This window comes from Apaloderma vittatum, unplaced genomic scaffold (assembly GCF_000703405.1).
Source record: "Apaloderma vittatum isolate BGI_N311 unplaced genomic scaffold, ASM70340v1 scaffold21194, whole genome shotgun sequence".
Lineage (NCBI taxonomy): Eukaryota > Metazoa > Chordata > Aves > Trogoniformes > Trogonidae > Apaloderma > Apaloderma vittatum.
The window spans coordinates 17,715-39,499 of NW_009711231.1; the positions used below are offsets into that span (position 1 = coordinate 17,715).

At 39.0% G+C, this 21,785-nt stretch overlaps 1 protein-coding gene across 1 annotated transcript; it reads left to right on the forward strand.

Moving 5' to 3' along the window:
- Window positions 1-1,442: 1,442 nt before the first annotated feature.
- Window positions 1,443-18,250, forward strand: FAM214A (family with sequence similarity 214, member A). The gene is made up of 12 exons (XM_009867592.1): window positions 1,443-1,625; window positions 2,472-2,674; window positions 3,122-3,247; window positions 3,526-4,105; window positions 4,448-5,380; window positions 5,800-5,916; window positions 6,846-6,925; window positions 7,652-7,760; window positions 8,594-8,752; window positions 10,631-10,699; window positions 11,511-11,710; window positions 17,008-18,250. Exons 2-12 carry the CDS (start codon window positions 2,505-2,507, stop codon window positions 17,159-17,161), a joined length of 2,697 nt encoding a protein of 898 aa, XP_009865894.1. The 5' UTR covers window positions 1,443-1,625; window positions 2,472-2,504; the 3' UTR covers window positions 17,162-18,250.
- Window positions 18,251-21,785: the final 3,535 nt, after the last annotated feature.

The window sequence follows — 21,785 nt, forward strand, 5'->3', positions numbered from 1 at the left end:
ATGAACTGAGTTCCCTGGCAGCGGGATGGCTTCTCTTATTTTATCTTGTGTATATCACTCAGTAGGCTGCAAGCCCTGGGATCTGTGGGGTACAAGCCTGGGCTAGGCAAATATGTATGTGTAAAAGCTAGATTTATGCACTTTACAATTAGAGCTTTTGTTTCATGCATCCGTTCCTGTATGGATCTCTCAAGTCTGGCTTGCCACGTGTGCCAAATGCTTTGCTATTAGGGAGTGAAGACAAAGACGACTTGTGTATTATTTTTTTGTTTTTGAGGTAGAAAGGTATTTTATGCGTGATAATCAAAACACAAATAGAAATTAAATCTGTCCCTGTGGCAGTTTTGTTTTGGTGGATGACATAGGACATTTAAACTAAAATTCTGAAGATGTCATGTGCTTTTGTTCCCATAAAGCGTAAAAATAACGGCAGAGAACTACTGACAGCCAGGCCTCCACCTGCTTTGCTTTGTTGCTCTTAGAATAGACTTTGAAGTGAATGTATTTTAGCTTCTGTGAAAAGAGATTTTTCTGTAGCCTCTTTTGTGACTAAATCATTTTGAAGGTTAAGCATTTCCAAGCAGAGAGGGGAATGACACGATCTGGTTGTATTTGAACCTGTTTGAATGATGTGTGACACCCTCGTGATGAGGGAGGAGGAGGAGAAGGGTGCTTTGCAAAACACCATAAAGTCAGGGGGCTGGTGCATCCTACCTCTGCGGGAATCGAGTGTGCCAGGATAAATTCATGAAGAGCAATGCCAGCTGCTGCTTTGTCTGCGGAGACTTGTTGAGTTTTAATTCTTTGCACAAGTTTAGACTGACCGCGGTACAAAACAATGAATACTCTGTATGTTCCTTGGGAACCTCTTCTATGTGTTAATGGTAACTAAAAATGGACCTCTCAAGTAAGCCTTGCTCTTGGCAGGAGGGACTTGCAATAAAAATCTTAAAGAACATTGTGTCCCACTTTTTCTAATAGAAGTAAATCTTTCTATTTTTTTCTTATTCAATTTTTAATGTACTTTATGATGTATTGTGGCCTGTCTATCTGTCACATGATGCTAACGATGCCAAGTCACACTGCTGTCGGATTTCTCCCGCTAGAGCCCAGGAAACATTTTTTCTTCTAGAGAGGCTGTTAGCCAGCTGTGATTTGCAACCGAAGAGCTGTTTCTCAGCACTACTGAAATTTGGTGCATTGACCAGTTAGTATGGAGCTTGCTTTAGTGTGTTTCTAATTTTGCCTGCTCGTAGTGACAATGTTACGAGAGTTGTTTTGTGGTGGTACCGTAACTTGGGCCTTATGGAGAGTGCTGCCAGAGCCATTTCCCATATCTCTTGTTTTAAGTGTAAATTGAAACAAACTGTGGGGTCAGCCAACAGCTGAAGGCTTGTTATAGAGCAAATGTCATTCTTTTTTGTCTTTTTCAAATGCCAGATACTTTGGATGAATACTTTGAATATGAAGCTGAGGAGTTCCTGGTTTCCTTGGCCTTGTTGATCACCGAAGGTCGAACGCCCGAGTATTCGATCAAGGGCAGAACAGAGGGCTTTCATTGCCCGCCGGCACAATCAAGTCAGCCGCCAGCAACTAAGCATGAATGCAGCGACAAACTGGCTCAGGTATGATGGTACCCGGTTCGTTTCAGCTGTCGTGGCGTGCATCCTTGCTGCCGTGGTTTAAGTCAGCTGAGAAACCCATGGTAAATTCACAGTCAAGCGTGAATAACAGCTGCTTTCTGTCAGTCTCACGTTTAAATGAGTATGTAATTCAGTGTTGTGCTAATGATAGATCTGCCCTTAAAATGAGAGATCATTAAGCCTTTTATCCTTGAACATGAAATTCTGCACGACTACCTGAATGCAGTACCTATTTGAGTCTTTCTTATGCAAATGGAGAGTGCTATACTTAGTGTTCTTGGTTGGGTTTTAGGTTTTTTTTAATAGACGTAGGCCGACTTGCTTAACATTTTGCTTTTCCAGATATTCTTGAAAAGTTTATGATCCAAAAAACAAAAGCACATCAAAGCTATGTAGTCTGTTTGCGAGTAAGGTTGGGGCATTGCTTCTCTCAAGTAAAAGTTCCTAAATACTGTGTGAGTGTAAGTTGGTGCGCACGCAGAAGTTAGCCCACTTGAAGACACAGAATTTATAAAGATACCACCTGAATGCATCTGTCTAAGAGGATGACTTGTGGAGAGAGAAGTACAAGGTAACAAAGGACAGTGGTTGAGGAAATGTATTTTTATGAGCTATTTTAATTTTCTACAGAAATTGCTCAAACAGCCACCATAAAGGATTTATTAATTCTTTTTCATTTAATAGCTCTGGAATCTTCTCTGATGTGGTGAAACGCAGTTTACAGAATTTGACTCTTGCCGTTTTCCAGTACTTTGGAACATGTTTTTAAAGTAGATTTAAATCTGATTATTATGGCTCGTATATGTTGACTTCTTTTCTTTCCCTCAGTGTCGTCAAGCCAGGCGAACCAGATCTGAGGTTATGCTATTGTGGAAGAACAATATTCCAATCATGGTAGAAGTGATGCTACTTCCAGACTGTTGCTATAGTGATGAAGGCCCCACCACTGAGGGGAATGATTTAAATGATCCTGCAATCAAACAAGATGCATTGCTGTTAGAAAGGTGGATTTTGGAGCCAGTTCCTCGACAGTAAGTTGGATATTAGGACTAGCTTATAGTTGCAAGAATCTTGTCATATTAAAGTCTTTAAAGTAATAGGTTAGTGCTTTTGAACTGGCCTGTTGTCAAGAAGACTGATCTAAGAAAATCACTGTTTACCAGTGAAATCTAAGCATTTTTTAATCTTAGTCTTCCTGTACTCATACTTTCTGCACTACACGTTGTGCAGTGCAGAGTATGAAATGCTTCTAGCTTAAAAATGGTCATTTATATGCATAGTTTATGTTAAATTGCATAAATTATGTGGATAAAACCCAATTAAGCTCTGTAATCTTCAAAATGTTTGACAAGTTTCATTGTTTTGCTTCATTCAGTTGTGTTTCATTTTCCGAATAAAGATCTGAAAAAGTTCTAGTTCTAACAATTCTCTGTGTACAGTCTTACCAACATCCTTGTGTTTCTCTTCATACGTTTTAGGAGTGGAGATCGATTTATTGAAGAGAAGACCCTTTTATTGGCTGTTCGCTCTTTTGTTTTCTTCTCTCAGCTAAGCGCGTGGCTGAGTGTTTCACATGGTGCTGTTCCCCGAAACATTCTGTACAGGTACGTCTGCGATGAAAAAAACCTCACTTGCTGTTTGCAGGTTGTTGCAACTTATCTTAAAACCATTTTCCCCTCCTGTTTCCCTGTTTGCTTTCAGAAGGTGCCATGTTGTTGGCCCAGTACTTTAGTAGTTGTATAGGATTCATATACTTCACAAAGTACAGCAGTTGCTGGTGTTTCTGGTGCATTTTATTGTTTTAGACATTTGTGTAATGTAGTAGATAATTAAAGACTCTTCGTTTGGGTTTTTCTGTAAATTCCCTTCTGTGTTGTTTCAGGGTGAGCGCTGCAGATGTGGACTTGCAATGGACGTTCTCCCAGACGCCAACTGAGCATGTCTTTCCTGTTCCTAACGTTTCTCACAACGTGGCCTTGAGAGTCAGCGTCCAGTCCTTGCCCAGACAATCCAACTACCCAGTTTTGACCTGTAGTATTCATACCAACCTTAGCTTTTATGAAAAGCGAATGCAGGAGCGTAAGTTAAATCAGCACAGCGATTCCAGTGCGGCACAGCACTGCAGTACCTCCAGTCCGCAGCGCTTCTGTGGGAAACAGACATGGACAATGACACCTGAAGGCCTACTGAATGGGAAAAAGACTCCTGAATTTACTACATCTATCAGAAATTTAAAACTTTATTCATCTACCAGACTTGGATCTCACTTTGGAGCATCGCAGTCTAAAGTTCAGTGCTATAATGCTACAGCAGACAGCAAGACACAGTCTCATGAAACACCTGTTAGAACTTTTAAATCCTTTTCTCTAGTTGATTCCCGTGTTTCGAATAGTCACGGCTCTCATCAGCCCACAGGAGAAATCAATCCTTTGATAGGCTCTTTACTTCAAGAGCGACAAGAAGTCATCGCTAGGATTGCTCAGCACTTGATTCACTGTGATCCAGGTACTTCACCAGTTGTTGCTGGACATCCATTCAACATACGTGAAAACAGCTCAGCTACACCGAAAGTTCGTCAGAGTACTTACGAAGACAAAAACCTGCCAAGGAAAGGCAAGGAAACCTCTCCTATTCCTATTGCCAACTCAGACAATGCAAGACAAGAAGATGGAGGTGAAGGCAAAAATAGAGCAATGCCAGAGATCACCCTGCTCAGCGCCCGTGTTCCAGTGAACCACTGTGGCCGTCAGTCGGCAGGAGAGAGCAATCCCCTGATCGATTCTCTGCTCCAGGAGCGGCAGGAGGTGATAGCAAGGATTGCCCAACACTTGATTCGTTGTGATCCAGCTACTTCTCATGTTGCTGGAGATCCATCCAAAGTGCATGAGACTGGCCCGGTTACTTCAAAAAGTTTTCGAAGTACGTGTAAAGATGAAAATTTGCCGAAGAAAGGCAAGGAACCATCTTCTTCTGTTTCTTTTGCTAAATCTGATTTTACTTTGTTGGAAGACAGGAGTAAATCAATGATGAAGACGCCTGATACTCCTATCAGTCCTTCTAGGTTTGATGGAGAATTGAAGACTTCTCTGAAACTCCAGGCAAGAAGAAAATTGATTTTAGCAAAACCCAGTGAAGCTGTCCGAAATGCATTTCATCAGACTTCAAATAAAACTTCTCATACATTTAATAACTTTCACACATCATCATCATGTGCTAAAGAAAATAAATCTGAATTGCCAGATAAATTGGAAGTGATAAATTCTGGTTATGCACAGAAAGACCAGATAACCAATAGAATTAAACAGTATTCAAATTTCAGCAGCATTGATGAACAGATTTCCACAAATAAACTTAAAGAAAGAACAGTTGTTAGTGAGAGCAATGGCACGGACAGTTTTAACAATTTACAGATAGATAAATGCAGAATACTTGAAGGTACAAAAAAAGCAACTGTGATGCAGGTATCTGACTCTCTGCACAAAAATGAGCTCAAGTGTTTAGATAAAGACTCAAAACCTCCAAATATTTATGAGCAAAATACTCAACTTATTAGTATAGAAAATTATTTAAATAAAGACCATGACAGTTTCAAAACCAAAACCAAACAAGATAAAGTGAAAACTGTGCATGATGAGAATGAAGATCCAGTAGACCTCGATTTCCAGAGCACTTCTCAGAAGAAACCTGTGGAAGACGGTGTAGTTAAGTGTGAGCGGCTGAAGAACCCAGATGTACAGGTAAATACGTAGAGGAAAAGATGAGTTCCTGTAGTTGCTCTTGGTCAGATAGCTTGTACCCTCTATCTGCTAAGGACCAATATGAGGAGGGATTTGTCTGAAGAAGCAGCACATCACTATTTTCTTCTTGGTCTGAAGTAATGTTTGGCTGGGAGTGCCTCCCCTGTACAAGTTTAACATTGAGAAGAACATTATCTTGTTCTCCTCATGGTGATAGCATTATGAACATCACTTTCCAGAGGCAGTTAGACATCCTGTCTTTTTATAAATGTACCAGTGTCTGAATATGGTATGTGATCTGTAGTGAGCAGTCTGTGTGATTGTAGATGAGTCTTCTCTGTTACAGCAAGTGAAGTATTACCATGATAGGTTATTGGAATATCGCATGGATAATTTAAGTAAATTTGTTTTGCTGACAGAAAGCACCATCTCTAAAACACACAAATATATGTCGGAAACACAATTTTCGATCCTTGGATGGAACTTCAACCAAGGCTTTTCATCCTAGAACTGGATTGCCTCTGCTTTCAAGTCCTGTAAGTTATTGTTGAGATAATAATTTATCTTTTAAATGATAAAGGAAGTCTTTTGTTCTTTTAGTATCTGTATGTGATAGAAAATTTTACAAATTGTGTAGGTGAAGTGTGTGTGTTTACTTTCAGCGTCAGAGTGAAAACTCTTGCAAGTGGAAGTTTGAGAGTTAATACTCAAATGAAGTTCAACCATAATTCTGGAAAAGAAAATATTAGAGGTAGTTGTTGAGATCCTGTCAAGTTTAGCAAAAGGTGACATTAGAAAATTCTATGGCAAAAAATGATTTGGTGCTATTTTTAGAGCACAAAAGAAACCATTCTGCAGCTTAGCGGTTTAAGTGTAAGCTACCTTTTTTTGTCATTTAAGAGTTTTTGTGTGAGTTATTAATACCTGATTGCTTATTATTCCAAAGCTTTTGTGTCTGTGAACAGTTTGTGCCATATATTCTTCAGCAATCAGGGATGTCATTGAATAGCAAAGTGGTACAAAGCTGCTGTGATAAGACAGACAGACACTGGGGAAGCGTTACAGTTTCTGGTAGGCTGCTGGGAGCTTTTAAAAAAAAGGCAGTCCCTGCTGAAACTACTGACGTAGTGGTGTTCTGTAGTCAACACATGATGTGTTTTGTTCTTTAGTGCTTGTAAAGGCTGTCATATTTTCAGGAAACTTGGATGGAAGTTGTTATAGCTTGTTTATTAGTAATGTTCTGTACCAGTCCAAAGAGACGTCAGCCTCTTGAATGAGTCTTTAAGTACTTCCTGTTAATCAGCATTTGCAGTCTCGGCATTAATAGTTTTAGAATATTCTTCACAAAGTGCAGGAATTACTCTCTACTGCTCTGTTTTCATACATAAAACTTGTGCTCGCTTGGCTAAAACGTCCTTGCTAGAGAGGTACAGTTTTCAAACTAGCATCTTCTTTCCCTCTTGAGGTTCCTCAAAGGAAAACCCAGTCTGGGTGCTTTGATCTGGATTCATCACTGCTGCAGTTGAAATGTCTGTCTGCAAGAAGGTATGTTTTATTTACCAGAAATATTAAGAATTTTGGGGGAGATATAATGCATGCCACAACAAAGCATGTTAGCAAGGACAAAAAATGGGTGTCTTTCAAAAAAGAACCCTTGTTTTGAAATAAGGCTTGGCAGTTCAGTTGCCAGTGGGGTGTCCAGGCTAGCACAGCTCTAGGACATAACTGTGGTCCGAGAGCTGCTGCTGGGATGAACTCTGTCCTGTGCAGGTGATAGTAATTGTTCTTCAAAAATCAGTGTTGTTTTTGTGTTGTTTTCTTATTGGTGTTGAACAGGTTAAGCATTTCTCCTTACCTTGTTCAGAGAACTTAACTTTAAAAGGGACCAGCTGTGACCTTTTATGTACATTAGTACGTGTAACAAAACCAGCTTTCAGTATGGTCGTTTGATGTTGGGAATTTCAGGATATGAGACGAAAATACCTGCATGCAAGAGCAAATAATCTGATACTTTGGTTCTTGCTAATAGAGTTAATGAACAATCTAAATTTTTATTGTCTTTATCTCTTGAAATGCAAAACATGTGAAAGTATTTTCTGAGTTAAGTAGAAAAAGTTTTGATGAAGTATTAATGGGCAATGTTCAACTATTACTTATAACAACAACAGTTTGTAATATAGTAAGTAAATTATTCTCTCTAGAGCTGTTTATATGCAGAAGACAAAAGCAAATGTGTTAATCCTCTATTTTTATTGTCTTTTTTTTTAATAGCCCACAACAATGTATAAACAGAGACAGTGATCCAGAGAGCCATGAGAAACCATTTCTAAGTTCTAGTGCGCCACCAGTAACAAGTCTTAGCCTTCTGGGAAACTTTGAGGTATTGCATATTCTCTAGAATTCTTGTGGTATTTTTATTATTCTTCTGTACTGCTTTTAGAAGTGCATTACTGTGGATAATTCCAGCCTCATTACAGTGTAAAAGGTCATAATGAAATTGAATAAAATGTGCTTGATTTTCCAGCTTTTAAGGCACATATGCCCCAGACATCATCTGTCTCAGAGATTCAGATGCAATGAGTTGCTTCTAACTTTCTTTTCCCACTATGATCAAGCTACGAGGTGTTCTGTTGACATAAGTGAGATTTAAAAACCAGTAATCGTTTGTGTTTATAATGTATATACCTAGGAAAGGGTTTACGTTTTCATTCTTTAAGTCTACTTAATGTGTCACAAAAGCTGTGTTACATAAACAGAATGTATCTGAAGTGTAGTCTCCAGCTTTTCACTTCATGTAGCGAATTAAATATCAACAACTAATAGCTAGTGCATTAACGGGTTGTGTCGTGCTCCGTATTTGTGAAATATGGAGTGAATACATTGAGGAAAGTTACAGATTTTAGATTATTACTTTTTTCATGTCGTATGTCAAGGAAAATCATGCAGAGCTCCTGCTGCAGTAAAATTCTCTGTGGGCTTTTGCACCAGTTTCAGTAGGATGCAGACTGGGTTTGGATGATGTGTTCTCTTAAACCACTGTTATCTGGCTGAATGTTCTGCTGTTTGTCATCGTTTTTTCCTCAGTGTTGATTCTTGTCAGCTCACCTTATGAAAGCTCCAAGTTCTTACATAAACTTATTTCCTTGCTATTTAGTTTTGCTATATATTATTTGAGGTGTTCCCAGCTTAAGCTGTGCGTGTTTTGTTTTACAGGAATCTGTCCTGAATTTTCGCTTAGACCCACTCGGTGTCGTGGAGGGTTTCACAGCAGAAGTGGGAGCAAGTGGAGTCTTTTGTCCCACGCACATGACTCTGCCAGTTGAAGTGTCATTCTACAGCGTTTCAGATGATAATGCACCCTCTCCTTACATGGTAAGTGTGTGGTTGGGTTTATTTTTAATAAATTCTTATAGGTGGAGGTGAAGAGCAAGAGCTCAGAAAGGGTTCAGGAAATGAGGAATTTGCAGGGACCTGGGTTATTTTCAGGTGCTTATGATGGAATTCTCCAGTCTCCTCTTTCTTTCCCTGACTAGTGCTTTTCCTCCAATTGCTCTGTCCCACCATCCCAACTGCTCTCACCTTGGGATACTGAACGTACTTGCCTCCCTCCACACTGGAGTCATCAACGCCCACTATCTGTTTTTGTCCATCCAATTTAAAATAGGCAATGAAGCAATAGCCGGATTTAGTGGGATATATTTGTTGTCCCAACAAGCAGCTGTCCTGGGCAACTAACTGCCCTGCCAGCAAGTGGCTTAGGTGCAGGCTGAGGGAGAATCGGTGATGGAGACCTTAGGCTCAGAAGTTATTCAGCCCTTTCTTTTAAAATGTCTGCGCTGGCGAGACACGCGGCACTCTCACAAGCTGTGTGGTTTGCTCATGTTTGCACCGACACAGTGTTTGTGTTCTCAGTATCTGTGTGCCAGTTCTGTTGCACATTTCTACAACAACAGCATGGGCTTTGCATGTGTGAAGTGCTGCCTTGTAAAAAGCAAAAGATGCCTTGTATGCTAGTATTGAATCAGATGGCTAGATTGGTTCTGAATGCCTGTTAAGGGACCTCAGGGTTACCTGAGTGACAGATCTATTTTAGAGGTTTTCATATGTGTATGTCTGTCTAAAATATGGTAAATAGTCTGTTTAAGCGTGTAAGTAAAGCATTAAACATTTGAATCTCACAATATTTAGACTTGAAGTTCGTAGCACTTAACATATTTCTGACCTGGTTTTAAAAGAATTCAGAAAATGAAATGGCTTTGTAAGTTAAGTTTGAGTAATAAACTTCTGTGTTTTCTCCTAAGGAGTATCTCTTGTTTTGCTTTCATGTTTCTGGATTATTTATAGTGATTTTTCAGGAGGCAAAGGGATTCTGACGTTCCTCAAATAGTTAAAGTACCCATTGCTTATTTTCCTAGCTGGGTTTCATTGTTTCAGGCTTTTCCACATGCTCTAAACATGCTCTTATGGCTGAGTCTCCCAGGATTAATACAACATTTGTGTAGTGCCTCCATCATCAGAAACATTGTTTCTGTGTGCATAGCTAGCTTCTCTGCTCTGGGCTCTTTTTCTTTGTTGTTTGTTTGGGTTGTTTTGGTTTTTGGTTGGATTTTGTTTGTTTGTTTGTTTGTTTTGTTAAGTGCAGTGCAGTGGGGCACAGCAGTTGTGCGCTGCGGGTTAATGGGACTTGTGCTCTCAGCAGGACCCCAAGGGTGGCCTCAGTGGTTACAGGCTGTGTGGGACACTCGGGTGCCCTGTAGATCACAGCTGTGACAAAAACAGATGTCATTGTCCCTAAAGTTTGGATTAGAATGGAAGATTAAATGCACCTGCTGCCTTTGAAAAGCAGAAATTAGTTCTGTGAGATTTGGGATGTAGTTAGTGCAGTTGTAGGTGATACAAAAATGGAAAGGAGGAGATGAATCTTCCGTTTTAACTCATGAGCTGTTTTGGAAAGAAAGCTCTTCTGCCATAGCTCCTTGGCTGCTAGTTTGAAGATGTGGAAACCTGGATCTTATTTCAAGAGGAGGATGTGCCCCTTATTGCACAGCTTTTAATGATCTGCCAAACTATCCGTAAAGCCCTTACTGTTGATTTTTAACTGCATCTTAAATGCATTGCCTTCTCTGTTTTTAGGTTTTGTACATTACTGACTGTTTTTTGAATAACTACAATTACATGAATAGCACATTTTGAATTGTTCATATCTCTCTGTGAACTAAATGTGTGTCTTTTTTTTTCTTTTTCCTCTAGGGTGTAATTACTTTAGAGTCCCTTGGTAAAAGGGGTTACCGGGTACCGCCTTCAGGAACAATACAAGTGGTACGTACTCAGCAGATACAGGTGCCTTGAAACCACTAATATCAAGGAAGTCATACAGAGGAGATGAGGTTATTGGAGATGAGCATGAAGCTAGCAGTGGAAATGTGCATCTCTGTAGGTATTGTAGTTATTCAAAGTAGAAATCTGTAACTTGTGGGACAAAAAAGACACCCAACCTTTGAATCCTTCTGTGCTCTGAAGAGACTTAAAATCAGTTACAGATTCAGAATAGCTGGGGAAACCATGGCTTTGAAGAAGTAATATAGAAGTAATTAGGCCACAGTCCAAATTCTGAGATCCTTCTAAAGGGATTAAGATGAAATACTCAGTTGTGTCTAAATTTTGTAACATTTTAACACCACCTAAAAGTAAAGTAAGTTGCAGTCATTGCTCAGAGCAAACAATCTGCTTCTTTCTTGTAAGAACTCATTGGTAATTTTAGGTTTAAAAGTGGAGCCCGCCACTATGATTCCTGGGAGCATATTGTGTCTAGAAAATGGTGTAGACAAAAAGCTGGCCAAATAAAAATGGGGATGCAGATTAGCAAACTAATAGTAATCATATACTAGAGTTTCATTCACGTTAGGCTGTGTTTAGCATTATACTTAAAAATGGGAATCACTAGTAGCTGAAGTATTGAAACCCAGAAAAAACTGTACAGTGTTGCAATGTTTTTACATGAAGGTTTCTATATGGCACTGGAACAAAATGCATAGAGGAGGGTGACTGTTCTGGCAGGTGGAGTTTGTTAGATTTTAGAAAAAATTTGTCATCTCTGTAGGGTATTGCATTGAACTATTTGTCTTTTCAGACCTTATTTAACCCTAACAAAACTGTGGTGAAGATGTTTGTGGTGATCTATGACTTGAGAGAAATGCCAGCTAATCATCAAACATTCCTACGGCAAAGAACTTTTTCTGTTCCTGTGAGAAGAGAAATCAAGAGAACTGTCAATAAAGAAAATATTCAACAGACTGAAGAAAGGCTATTACGCTACCTCATACATCTGAGGTAAGTTCCTCGGAGTTAAAAAAAAACCCACAAAAACAACAAAAAACCCAACGCAAAACCAACCAACCAAAACCACAAAAAACAAATACCGAGATTTATCTCATGATTTCTTTCCCAATCAGCCTTTCTCTCTAGAGACTTCTTTTTAAAGAAGAATGCTTTTTAACTTGGTCTTTAAGCTAGACAGTAGAGGGAAAAGAGCTAATAAATAATGTCTGCTTGGGAGAAATAAAGTTAAAATATAAAGCTCTTTCTTGGCATTGCAGTATTTTGTATAGCCTTTTAAAGCTTAATTCTTTTCTTAGCAAAAGAGATTTAATTCTGGCTGGATCCAATGTACTTTTTTTGAGGTTACAGGAAATAATTAGGATGTTACATGGGCAAAAGCCAAATGTCTTGTACACACGGCCCTTCACTAGAACAGCTTGCAATGTGAAAAGTGTTCTGAGTTGCTCCGAAACATACAGTGTTTAGTGGTAAAAATGTAGCTACCTATTTCATGATGCAATACCACTGATAATGCCTTTCACTTTATAAAATATTCACACAATCTTCCTTAAATGATTTACAAAGCACTGCCTGAAACCAGATACCGTGCTGCTCTCGGGATGTTTCGGAGACTGCAGTTTGAAACAAAGGAGGAATGATGGATAGACTCTGTCCTTGTGCAGTTTGCAGACTTTTGCCTGCATTGTTGAACTGAGCAAACCACATACGTGCAGACCCGCTGCTTTCATTGCAGCACTTGGAAACTCGACGGTGGCTGACATGCTGAAGCGAGCAAACAGAACGAAACCAAATCTCTTATGCTTTTCTCTTTAACTTGTTGTAGAATTACTTCTGGTATGTATTATTTTCCCCATTTAGTGGCATTGATTTCTAGCCGGCAGACATTTGAAACATAGCTTTGTGTTTCAAAGCAGTGATTCCAGGCCAAGGTTTCCCATTAAATGAAAGTTGACAGTCATAAAAAATACATGTTGGTTTTTCTGGCATGTGAAAATAGCATCATGATGAGGCTGTTGACCTGTGTTTTCATTCTGAATTTAGCATGGATTCAAATTCACCCTTTCAGGCCACAGTAAACCTTGCCATGTCTAACTTAACCACCTTCTAAATGTTTTCTTCTGAGGTAAATTCTGAAAAAGTGTACCCCAAATAAAAGGCTTTATTCACTTGTATTGCTGATCTAATTGATGCGGCAGAGCTGGAGACAGGCATCAGCTGCAGAGGTGGGCAAAGATCTGGCCAACTGGGTCCAGTGTACAGGCATGAAGAGTAGTGGACTCAATTCTGCTTCAATGTAGTTTGTAAATTTATTGTAGACAGACTCGATAATTACTTCTTTTTGAAGGCAAACCTGCTTTCGTCTGTGTTGTCTTTTATAGCGCAAAGTCTTCTCTCATGACCTTCTTATTTCTGACCTGCTGAGAGACAGAAATGTAGCAGTTCTGATGCTTTGAGTTTTGAAATATCTGTACAATTTAGCTCAGCTTTCAGACCTCTGGTAGGGATTAACTCACAGATTTACAATGTGTAGTTGGAAGTGTATCCATTTCTGGCTGGAAAAACAAACTGACAATTACAATGCTCAGCTGCTTACTTTGGACAGTGAACACCTGCAGCACGTCAGGAGTTTTTTGCTTCAGAGATGAACCCAAACAGCAGGTCCTTTCTCATAATGGAAAAAATGCGAAACTCCTTGACACATTACAGTAGTTTATGTTGATCTGTCTTGTGGCTTATTACACAGAATACTTCAGATTTTACAAACTAGTCAGTTGACAATCTAGTAGCCTTCTGGATTTTAATTGTAAGAGCTTGAAAAGTCTTGGTATATTAATTTGTATATAAGATAGTTTTAAAACTTCATTTTTAAAAGCAGCAATATCTCCTCAGATTCATTTTAGTGAAAACTTACACACCTAAAAACTTTAAACTATTAAGATTATTTTTGGTTTTTATTACTTAAGTGGCCTTAGAACAGCATTTCAGTTTTAGTTGCAGGAGTTGCTGGAAACAGGCATCTTAAGCTTACATGTTGAAATTTTGCTCAAAAACGCAAATGAAGTCACCACCCGCAAGCTGCATTGTGGTTGCATCTGCTTGTGAGGCCTTAATCACAGTTGTCAGCACTCACATTATGAAAGCTTCTTTTCAAGTGGTAATTCAGCAAAAATGCTTGCATAGGTCTGGAGCTTAACACTGGCCGCCACATTTCCTACAACCGTCTTTTCTGAAGTGCCAGGTTTATTGTGTATGCAGGCTTGCATGTTTGAGATACCGTTCAATACTATGAATGGTATATTGTCATTATTGTGCTGTTAGACTGGATTTGTACCCACAGGTACAGTATTGAGATATAAAACGTAGCTTGCTTGGACAGCAGAGCTTTATTCACTCTAAGAAAATCAAGAGTTGCACCTGCGCTTTCAGTTCCTTGAAGATGATTTGGGTATAAATTTTTTGTTGTGTATGAAGCAATGTTTCTTTGTGTGTAGTAATTAAATCTACATGAGCGTGTAAGAGCTGTGAGTCCAGCTCTGCTCATGTCTCGTTTCTGCCCAGCACCAGGAGGGTGACAACCGTCCGTTGGTTTCTAGGTCACATTCTGGCACCCCTTTAAAAGGCAGTTAAACAGTTAACCTGCCCACAGCTCAGCGTTTTTCAAGTTTTTAAAGCTTGGTCAACAGCTTTAGTTACTGACATATTGCCTCTTTTAATAGCATGGAGCATAATTGTTGTTGCTTACAAGCTAAAGAGGGGTTGTTACTAAAGGCAAGGTGGAGGGTAAGCTTGAAAGTGTTTGTTAAAAGTAGTGATTCCTCAAGGTGTTGAGAAACACTTTTAAAAAATATTTTCCAAATGTGGCATATGATACACTTACTGGTGGAAGCTGAAGATACCTGTTATTACTGATTTACTAGTTGCTTTTTAATCTTTCTGATCTCTCAGCATTTTCCCTGTTCTAGAAATTTGTATCCTTGCCCTTATGATTTTACTTACAGACTTTGTAGGTTGTGTTGTATAGACTTTTCCACTTGCAAAACATGTCTTGCTACGTATGTTTTTGTGATCATCCTGCTAGATCCTGTTTCGGTGGCTTGCTCTGTTCTTTTGGAATTTTGATGGCCTATAAAATATATAGGGGGTTTGTTCTTTGCCATTTCTTCAGTAGTGTTTATCACTTTCTTTCCTCTGACAGACTTTCTAGCTTGTCTAATATTTGTGTGTTTAAGCCCTCCTGTATTTGTCTATTGTAACTGCTCCTAGGACACCATCTCTCAGAGACCTCTGTGGTGTTTTTCTTGATTCCTTTGCACAGAACTGCTGGAGCTGCTACAGCTCTGGAGCCAGTCCCATCCTGGCCACTCCATCACCACACCGCAAGTGTGTGTAATGGTTGTCTCTTGATTATTCCAATGTATTTGCATGTATAAACCCCAATATTTGTAAATCCCAATTACTACAGTAAACATTTCTCAAAGAAAAAAATAAAAGGTGATGGAAGCAGAGATGAGAAGAATCCCCTGAACCTCTTGTTACTGTCTCCCATTCATCTTTCAGTCTTCATGAAGTGTCATGCTCAGAAAAGCCACATTGCAGTGGTATTTACTGGGCAAAGGGAGTCTTGCAGGATTCTCACTAATAGAAAACAGGAAGCTTAAGAAGTTTAAAGATACACCTTGCTAGTTATTTTCTGATGAATCCATGTGTAAAATGGGAAATGAGCTCTACTTTCTGATGGTGCTTTGATAACTAGATCTATCTATTCTATATGAATTAATTTCAATCATACTTTTGCTGCAAAAGATCCTTCAATAATTTTTTTCATTTTAAAATGTCTTATGAGCTACATGCTGAATTAACTGTATGGGGTGTTCCCTTGCCTCTTCCACACTTCCTTCTTGTGCTCTCCTCCAGAATCTTAAGATAGAATCTTTGTCTCACAGCACCAAGCAAATAAATAGTGATGGATGGGAGCTCTATGGGAACCAGTAGGACCGTTCTGCTGGATCCTGTCACATGTAATGCCCTTGACAGCTGTATCTAGGGAGCAAAATTTTCTTTTGTCTGACTGTGGGGATGACTACAGGCTATTCTGCATCGCTTGTCTGAATGAAGTGCGGGCACAGAATCCGTTTCTACAACCTACCTGCTCCAGATGATGGATCTTCTTTAGCTTTCTCTCCTACCTCTCCGTCTGATTATAGCTAGGTTTATTCTAAAGATACTACTTTTGCTTCAGTGGAGTGAATGAGCAAATGCTTATTAAAAATATGTGCAAATTGTAATACACGTGATAATATAATGTGCACTGCTCTCTCGGCATTTGTAATGGTATCATTTTGTCATTGCAATAGCTTTTTTGTTTCTGTTACTGTGACAATAGCTTTTGTCCCTTACCGTGGCCCAGTGGTAGTGACATCAAGTTCAGTTACCACAAGGAATGCGTCTTAGGCTCTTCTGCCTTTCCTGGTCGAGGGAAGGACATTAGAGAGTCTTGCCAGATGAAGACTTACAGAATACATTTCTCTGAAACATAGATCTCGTCTGTATATATAGTAGTTAAATCTCAGGGATGGTGGAACTGGCACGTTCCCGGAAGGTTTGGAGGACCTGAATTGGGCTGTTTGGCCACAGCATAAAAGATAAATGGGCTCAGGAGTCGGCTGCTGTTCGTTCACTTTGACGATTGGGCCAGTGTACTGGAGTCACTTTGAAATAGCTCCATTTTCAGTACAAAAAACTTTGTCTGTCTGTCTGCCTCATACCTACTGCTTCTCGAGTTGGACTTGAATTTGGCACGTGGCATAAAGCAGTAGTAAACTTCTTGCTGGTACATTCGTAAAGAGAGCAATGAAATCTGTCTATATGATAGCCAGCACAGAAATGTGTATTTGATACGTACATATGCTTTTGTTGATATTTGAACCTTCCCTTTTCTGTGTGCTTCGACCACTCTTTGGGCATTTTCAGGATTGCTCGCAGAAGAAAGTTTCTTGCCTAAGAACTTTAATCTTTGACATACATAATAGCAGTGTGAACTTCAAATATTCTGTGCCACTTTCAAAGCTGGGCACTGTGTTAGTGATTAGGAACTGAACCTTTAAATGCTGAAGAAAACAAAGTAGATTTAAAATGTTAGGTTATTCTTTTGCCTTTAATTTCAACTAACTGATTTGCTATGTTCAAATTTGTTTCGGCCTTAATCTTTTAAAGGAACACATTTGATTCAGTACTATTTAAAGATGAATCTATTGGTTTAGATAATAGAGATATCTGTGTCTTTTCAGGTTCCAGAGTTCTAAATCTGGAAAGATCTACCTCCACAGAGATGTAAGGCTCCTATTTTCCCGGAAATCCATGGAAGTTGATAGCGGCGCTGCATACGAACTCAAATCTTACACTGAATCTCCAACAAATCCTCAGTTTTCACCAAGATGCTAGCAAACAGTGGCAAACTAAAGCATTCATTTTACTGTTGATTACTCCTTACAAGCGAAGATTGATAGAGAAAAGAGTATAAAGTTAAGTCTGTAAAGGAATGAAAATAGCGCTCAAGAGAAAGAAGGTTCTTGCGTGATCCTGGACCAGTTTTTAAAAGGTTTCTGGAATGAGCTTTGTGTATTCCAAGTAGACTGGAAACATACTTAAATCTAATCTTTTTGTACTGTTTAAAACCACTTCATTGGATGTGTTGCAATAGCAAATTCCCAAGTTAGTTTAGTGTTTACACTTTTTATTTTATTTTTCAGTTATTTAATATTTAATGTTTCATTTAATACTCAAGTGATGTTTGTCTTTAGTGTTCTAATGTAGCATAAATCCTATGTAAAATCATACTATGTATTTTTGGCATTAATATTGAAATCTGAAATATATACAGATGTCTTTAATCTGTGTGATGTTTTAAGTGATATTCATTTAAGTTATTGAAAATGGGGACAACAGGTGAATTTCCATAACATTTCATACTATGCAAGCATTTAGCTTTCTTTTTTTTCTCTATTTAATGGTACCTTTTGTTCTTGCATACAGATTTAATAACACTTGTGACCATCGTGCAGATGATTATTTACTTACTCATGCATTCAGATAATTGGTTCAATTCATATTTTGCTCCCTTCATTTCTTTCTTTCTTTAAGGGCCACTTGAATTTTGTTTTCTGTTATTAGTTTTTTCACATAAAATTTGCGCTCTCCCCCATTTGATTTCTCAGATTGTGTTAAAGGATGTACTGTGCAAAGAAATTAGTATTTATATCTTAAATATATGCAAAAGCTATGAAACTTGTACTTTTTGTTTTATTTTTAGATAAGGGGAATCTTCATGTAATCCTAAATATTTTTATTAAGTTGATTCCATTTAGGCCACTAGGTGGCCATAAGAAGTTTTACCAGAAATGCTACATTGGGCATATAAATATTTTCCAATACACATGTGTATTCGTAAAACAAAACCCATCAGACAAACAGTTTATGCAAAGTGTTAAACTGTGTAACTGAGAGAAATAAAGTTAGAAGCATTTGATTATATTTGAAGTATATATTTAATAATGACAATGAAGGTTTACAGTGTTTGCTGAAGATCTCAGTTTCTCAACTGTCCTACCTTGGTTTATATGTTTTTCTTTACATCGCTGTAGGTTTTCAGAGTGTCAGTAATATGAGAGATGACCTTCATATGTGGGAGTATAACGTGCTTATTTGAAGAAGACTGGAGAGAAAAAATGAATGTGCATGTTGTATATTCAGCACTGCCCTTAGATGGGAGGAGAGGTCAGTGTATCATGAAATCTCCAGGAAGTCTGCCAGGGAAAGTATGGGAGGCCAGACTTTCCAGATGATGCTTATCAACTACCTGTGTATTCAAATGACTGTTGCTACACAAGGGCAAAGCTCAGATACTAGTTGGGTCCAGTGTTTTCCCCTGCGTTACGTTACACAGGTCTTCAAAGGTTAGCTAGCACTTATTTTATAGAGACTTGGAAAAATCTGTATAGGGGGAGATTGTTTGTACTTATCTGTGTGCCCCATAAAAATGAGAAAAGGTCTCTTTTGGCAGCAGAAGAATCAAATACAACGGCAGTTGTACTGTGTACAGAACTCGATCTAGACTAGTATAATGAGAATGTGTCCTAGTTTCTTTGTAGCTACTACTGAGTCATAAGCAAAGAGCATGTATCCTCAGATACTTACTTGTGTCATGGTGCACCTGTGCTTGCATACTTGATGAAAAAAGGATGAGAAAAGGACACACTTTTAATGAAAAGTCACAATTCACATGTAGTAGATTCTTTTATTTTGCACTGACAATATGCAATGTTTGTATGTCTGTATCTTGGTAACTTTTAACTTCTTCGAGTCCTCTTTTTCTCCCTTCAGAGTAATACGTTAATTTGTTGTGAACAGCAAAGAAATGTGGATTTTAAATATGTGGTCGCTACAAGTCATGCCTAGGAAATAAATTTCTTTTGACTTAAAAAGTCAAACTATGCTTAGTCCCTGGTATGGATTCAGAATGAAAGTGACCTCAGACTATCCATGCACAACGTTGATTTAACTGAGTCATTCTCCATTTACAACTTTATCTGCATTAACACTTTCCATTAGGGACACAACTGGAGAAATGTTGAATGTTCATAAAATATGAACTGAATTCCCCATGATCTTCTATTCGTGGCTTAAGAAATTAGATTAGGCTAATTTCTGAGAGGTCAGTTGCTGCTTCTCTTTACTCCTCTGTAGACTCAACCATACAGAATTATTTCTGATAAGTGTTTCTGAATGGTTTATGAGGGCCTCCAGTGATGAACTCTCCAAGTAATCTCTTCCAGTGATAAATTATACTTAGCATGAGAAAGCTATTTATAATATCCAACTAAATGTTGCTGCAGTTCAAGTCAAATACTGCTTGGCCTTCTCACTATAAGCAAAGAAAACAATGTAGTTCTTGCATCTCTCTTCTCAGTCTCTTTTGCTATATCTAAGACAGCCCCAGATTGTTCAGTCAGCCTTGTCTCGTAAATTTTATTTTTTGCACCTCATCATTCTGGCTCTTTGCTTGCTTCTTTCAGTCTGAATCTGTCTTGAAGTGCCTCAAGCTGGACACAGCATCCCAAGCAGGGCCCCTCTGTGCCAATTAGACTGGAAGGATTGGTTGATAAGTCTTATGGATTAAAGTCCTCTTCATACATCCATTACAATACTTGATTCTTCAGCGTCAGGAGATGTCAACTTGCATTCATTTTGTTATCCAGTGTAACAGAGTCCTACCTGCTTGTTCCTGCATGTGTCATTTTTAAGCTTCATTTTCCCTGGTCTGCTGTTTCAGTCTGAATTGCAGTTATGTTTTTAGTATCCTTGCGGCTTCTCTTACTCTAATCTGCTAATATTAATAAAGCTTACACATTATCAGGGTCATGGATGAAACTGATGAGCAGTGCTGGCCCTGGGAAATGCTTTATGAAACGCTACTAAACACAGCAATGGTGTTTGAACAATTGATAGCTGTTTCAACAAAACTTGGACCCAATGCATTTAAGCTTCATCTAGTTAAGTTTCACTAATTTGCATGAGAAGATGTCTTAAGCCTTATTAATGCCAAAAAGGCATCTGGAACTTCAGCCACCTTTATTCACTTCTCCACATGGTCTGTTTCCTGTTGTTTAAGAAAACACGATTGCATGAACCCTTGTTCTTGGAAATTCATGTCTAGCTACTCAGTTTGAGTTCTTATTTTAGATGATTTCTCATGTAATTATTGATTAGACAGCTTAATTATATAGCTTGTATTCTGTCCTCTCCTTACTCCTGCTTAAATTCAGAAAAATGGCCAAGCTCTATCAGTCTCCTGGAAACCCATTCATTTTCTCCAAGTTCCAATATAGTTGACCACTAATTAACTGGAGATTGCTTCAGTCAGTTCTCTAAACCCTCAAGGATAACTTTTCATCCGAGCTGAAAATATTTACCAGATAAAAATGACTGATTCAAGTATCCTATAAACCAGCCTTTCTTTATTCCAGCTTGAGGTTATACTCCATTTTTTTTTACAGTAGCTGTCTTGATCGTGCCAAACTGAACAAAAGAAACATTAATTTTTTTGGTCTCTAAAATTTTCAGTAATAATTCTGTGCTCCTTTGTCTTCATGATGTGCTTTTAGATGCACAACCTTAAAAAACTGGCCTAGTTTGTGTATGCTTTCTTGTATTTAAGGCCATTAAAGAACCTGTGCTTTGCCTGGGGTTCTTAGTTTACTTCTCTTCTTTCCTCTGCATTGTATAATTTACACATGTTCCCTTAAAGAAATAGTTTTATTAAGAAACTGCTGAATCCTCAAAACTGTGTTTTCCCTCACATTAATTCCCTAAGAGATTTGAAAGAAATACCTGAGGTGTGCATTCTTGTCTGCTGTCACTGCTGTGTTGTTCTGCTTCCTTTCAAAGACTATGACATTCATCCTTCTGCACGTTGCTCTGTTTCTTTACGCTTTCAGGCCGTTTCTCCCTGGTTTTGCTAGCAGCAAATATGGCACACCCACTTTTTCATTAGGAAAAAGGTACTAGGGCCTTTTATGATTTTCCTGTGCAATCTGCCCTGCTGTCCCTTTCTGAACAAGGGATGTGCACACTCCTCGTTCCCCGCTACGGCACAGTCCCAGCCTCTGAGCCAGTCTCCCCGTTGTGCTTCCAACTGCTGGTTGGGGGGCTTTTGGTAAAACTTTTCAAAAATTCAAGAGCTGACTTTACAGCATCCGTTTCGATTGAGAGGCTTTTCCGACCTGTCTCAGTGTGTGTTCTGGACCTTCCCCAGGCCCAGCCTGTCCTCGCCCGCCCTTCCGAGCGCTGCTGGGGCCGGTTCTCCGCTGCGGCTGCGGGCCCGGAGCGGGGCAGAGCGGCCGCTGGTTCCCTCACAGGGCACCACTAGGCCTGGGAGAGCTGAACGTCAGAATCGCGGGGAAGCTGTATAAAATGCTAGGAGAGGGAGAAAAGCGGGACTGTACATTTGGAGTATGAAGTTATACCTTATTGCTCAGACTCTGTGCTTAGGGACCCCTAAAGGCCGATG

Bases quoted from the DNA above. Each gene is read 5' to 3' on its own strand.
- FAM214A (XM_009867592.1), top strand. From the start codon at position 2,505: ATGCTATTGTGGAAGAACAATATTCCAATCATGGTAGAAGTGATGCTA. The intron at 5,381-5,799 runs GTAAATACGTAG...TTTTGCTGACAG, and splicing joins TGAAGAACCCAGATGTACAG to AAAGCACCATCTCTAAAACA. The intron at 6,926-7,651 runs GTATGTTTTATT...TTTTTTTAATAG, and splicing joins AAATGTCTGTCTGCAAGAAG to CCCACAACAATGTATAAACA.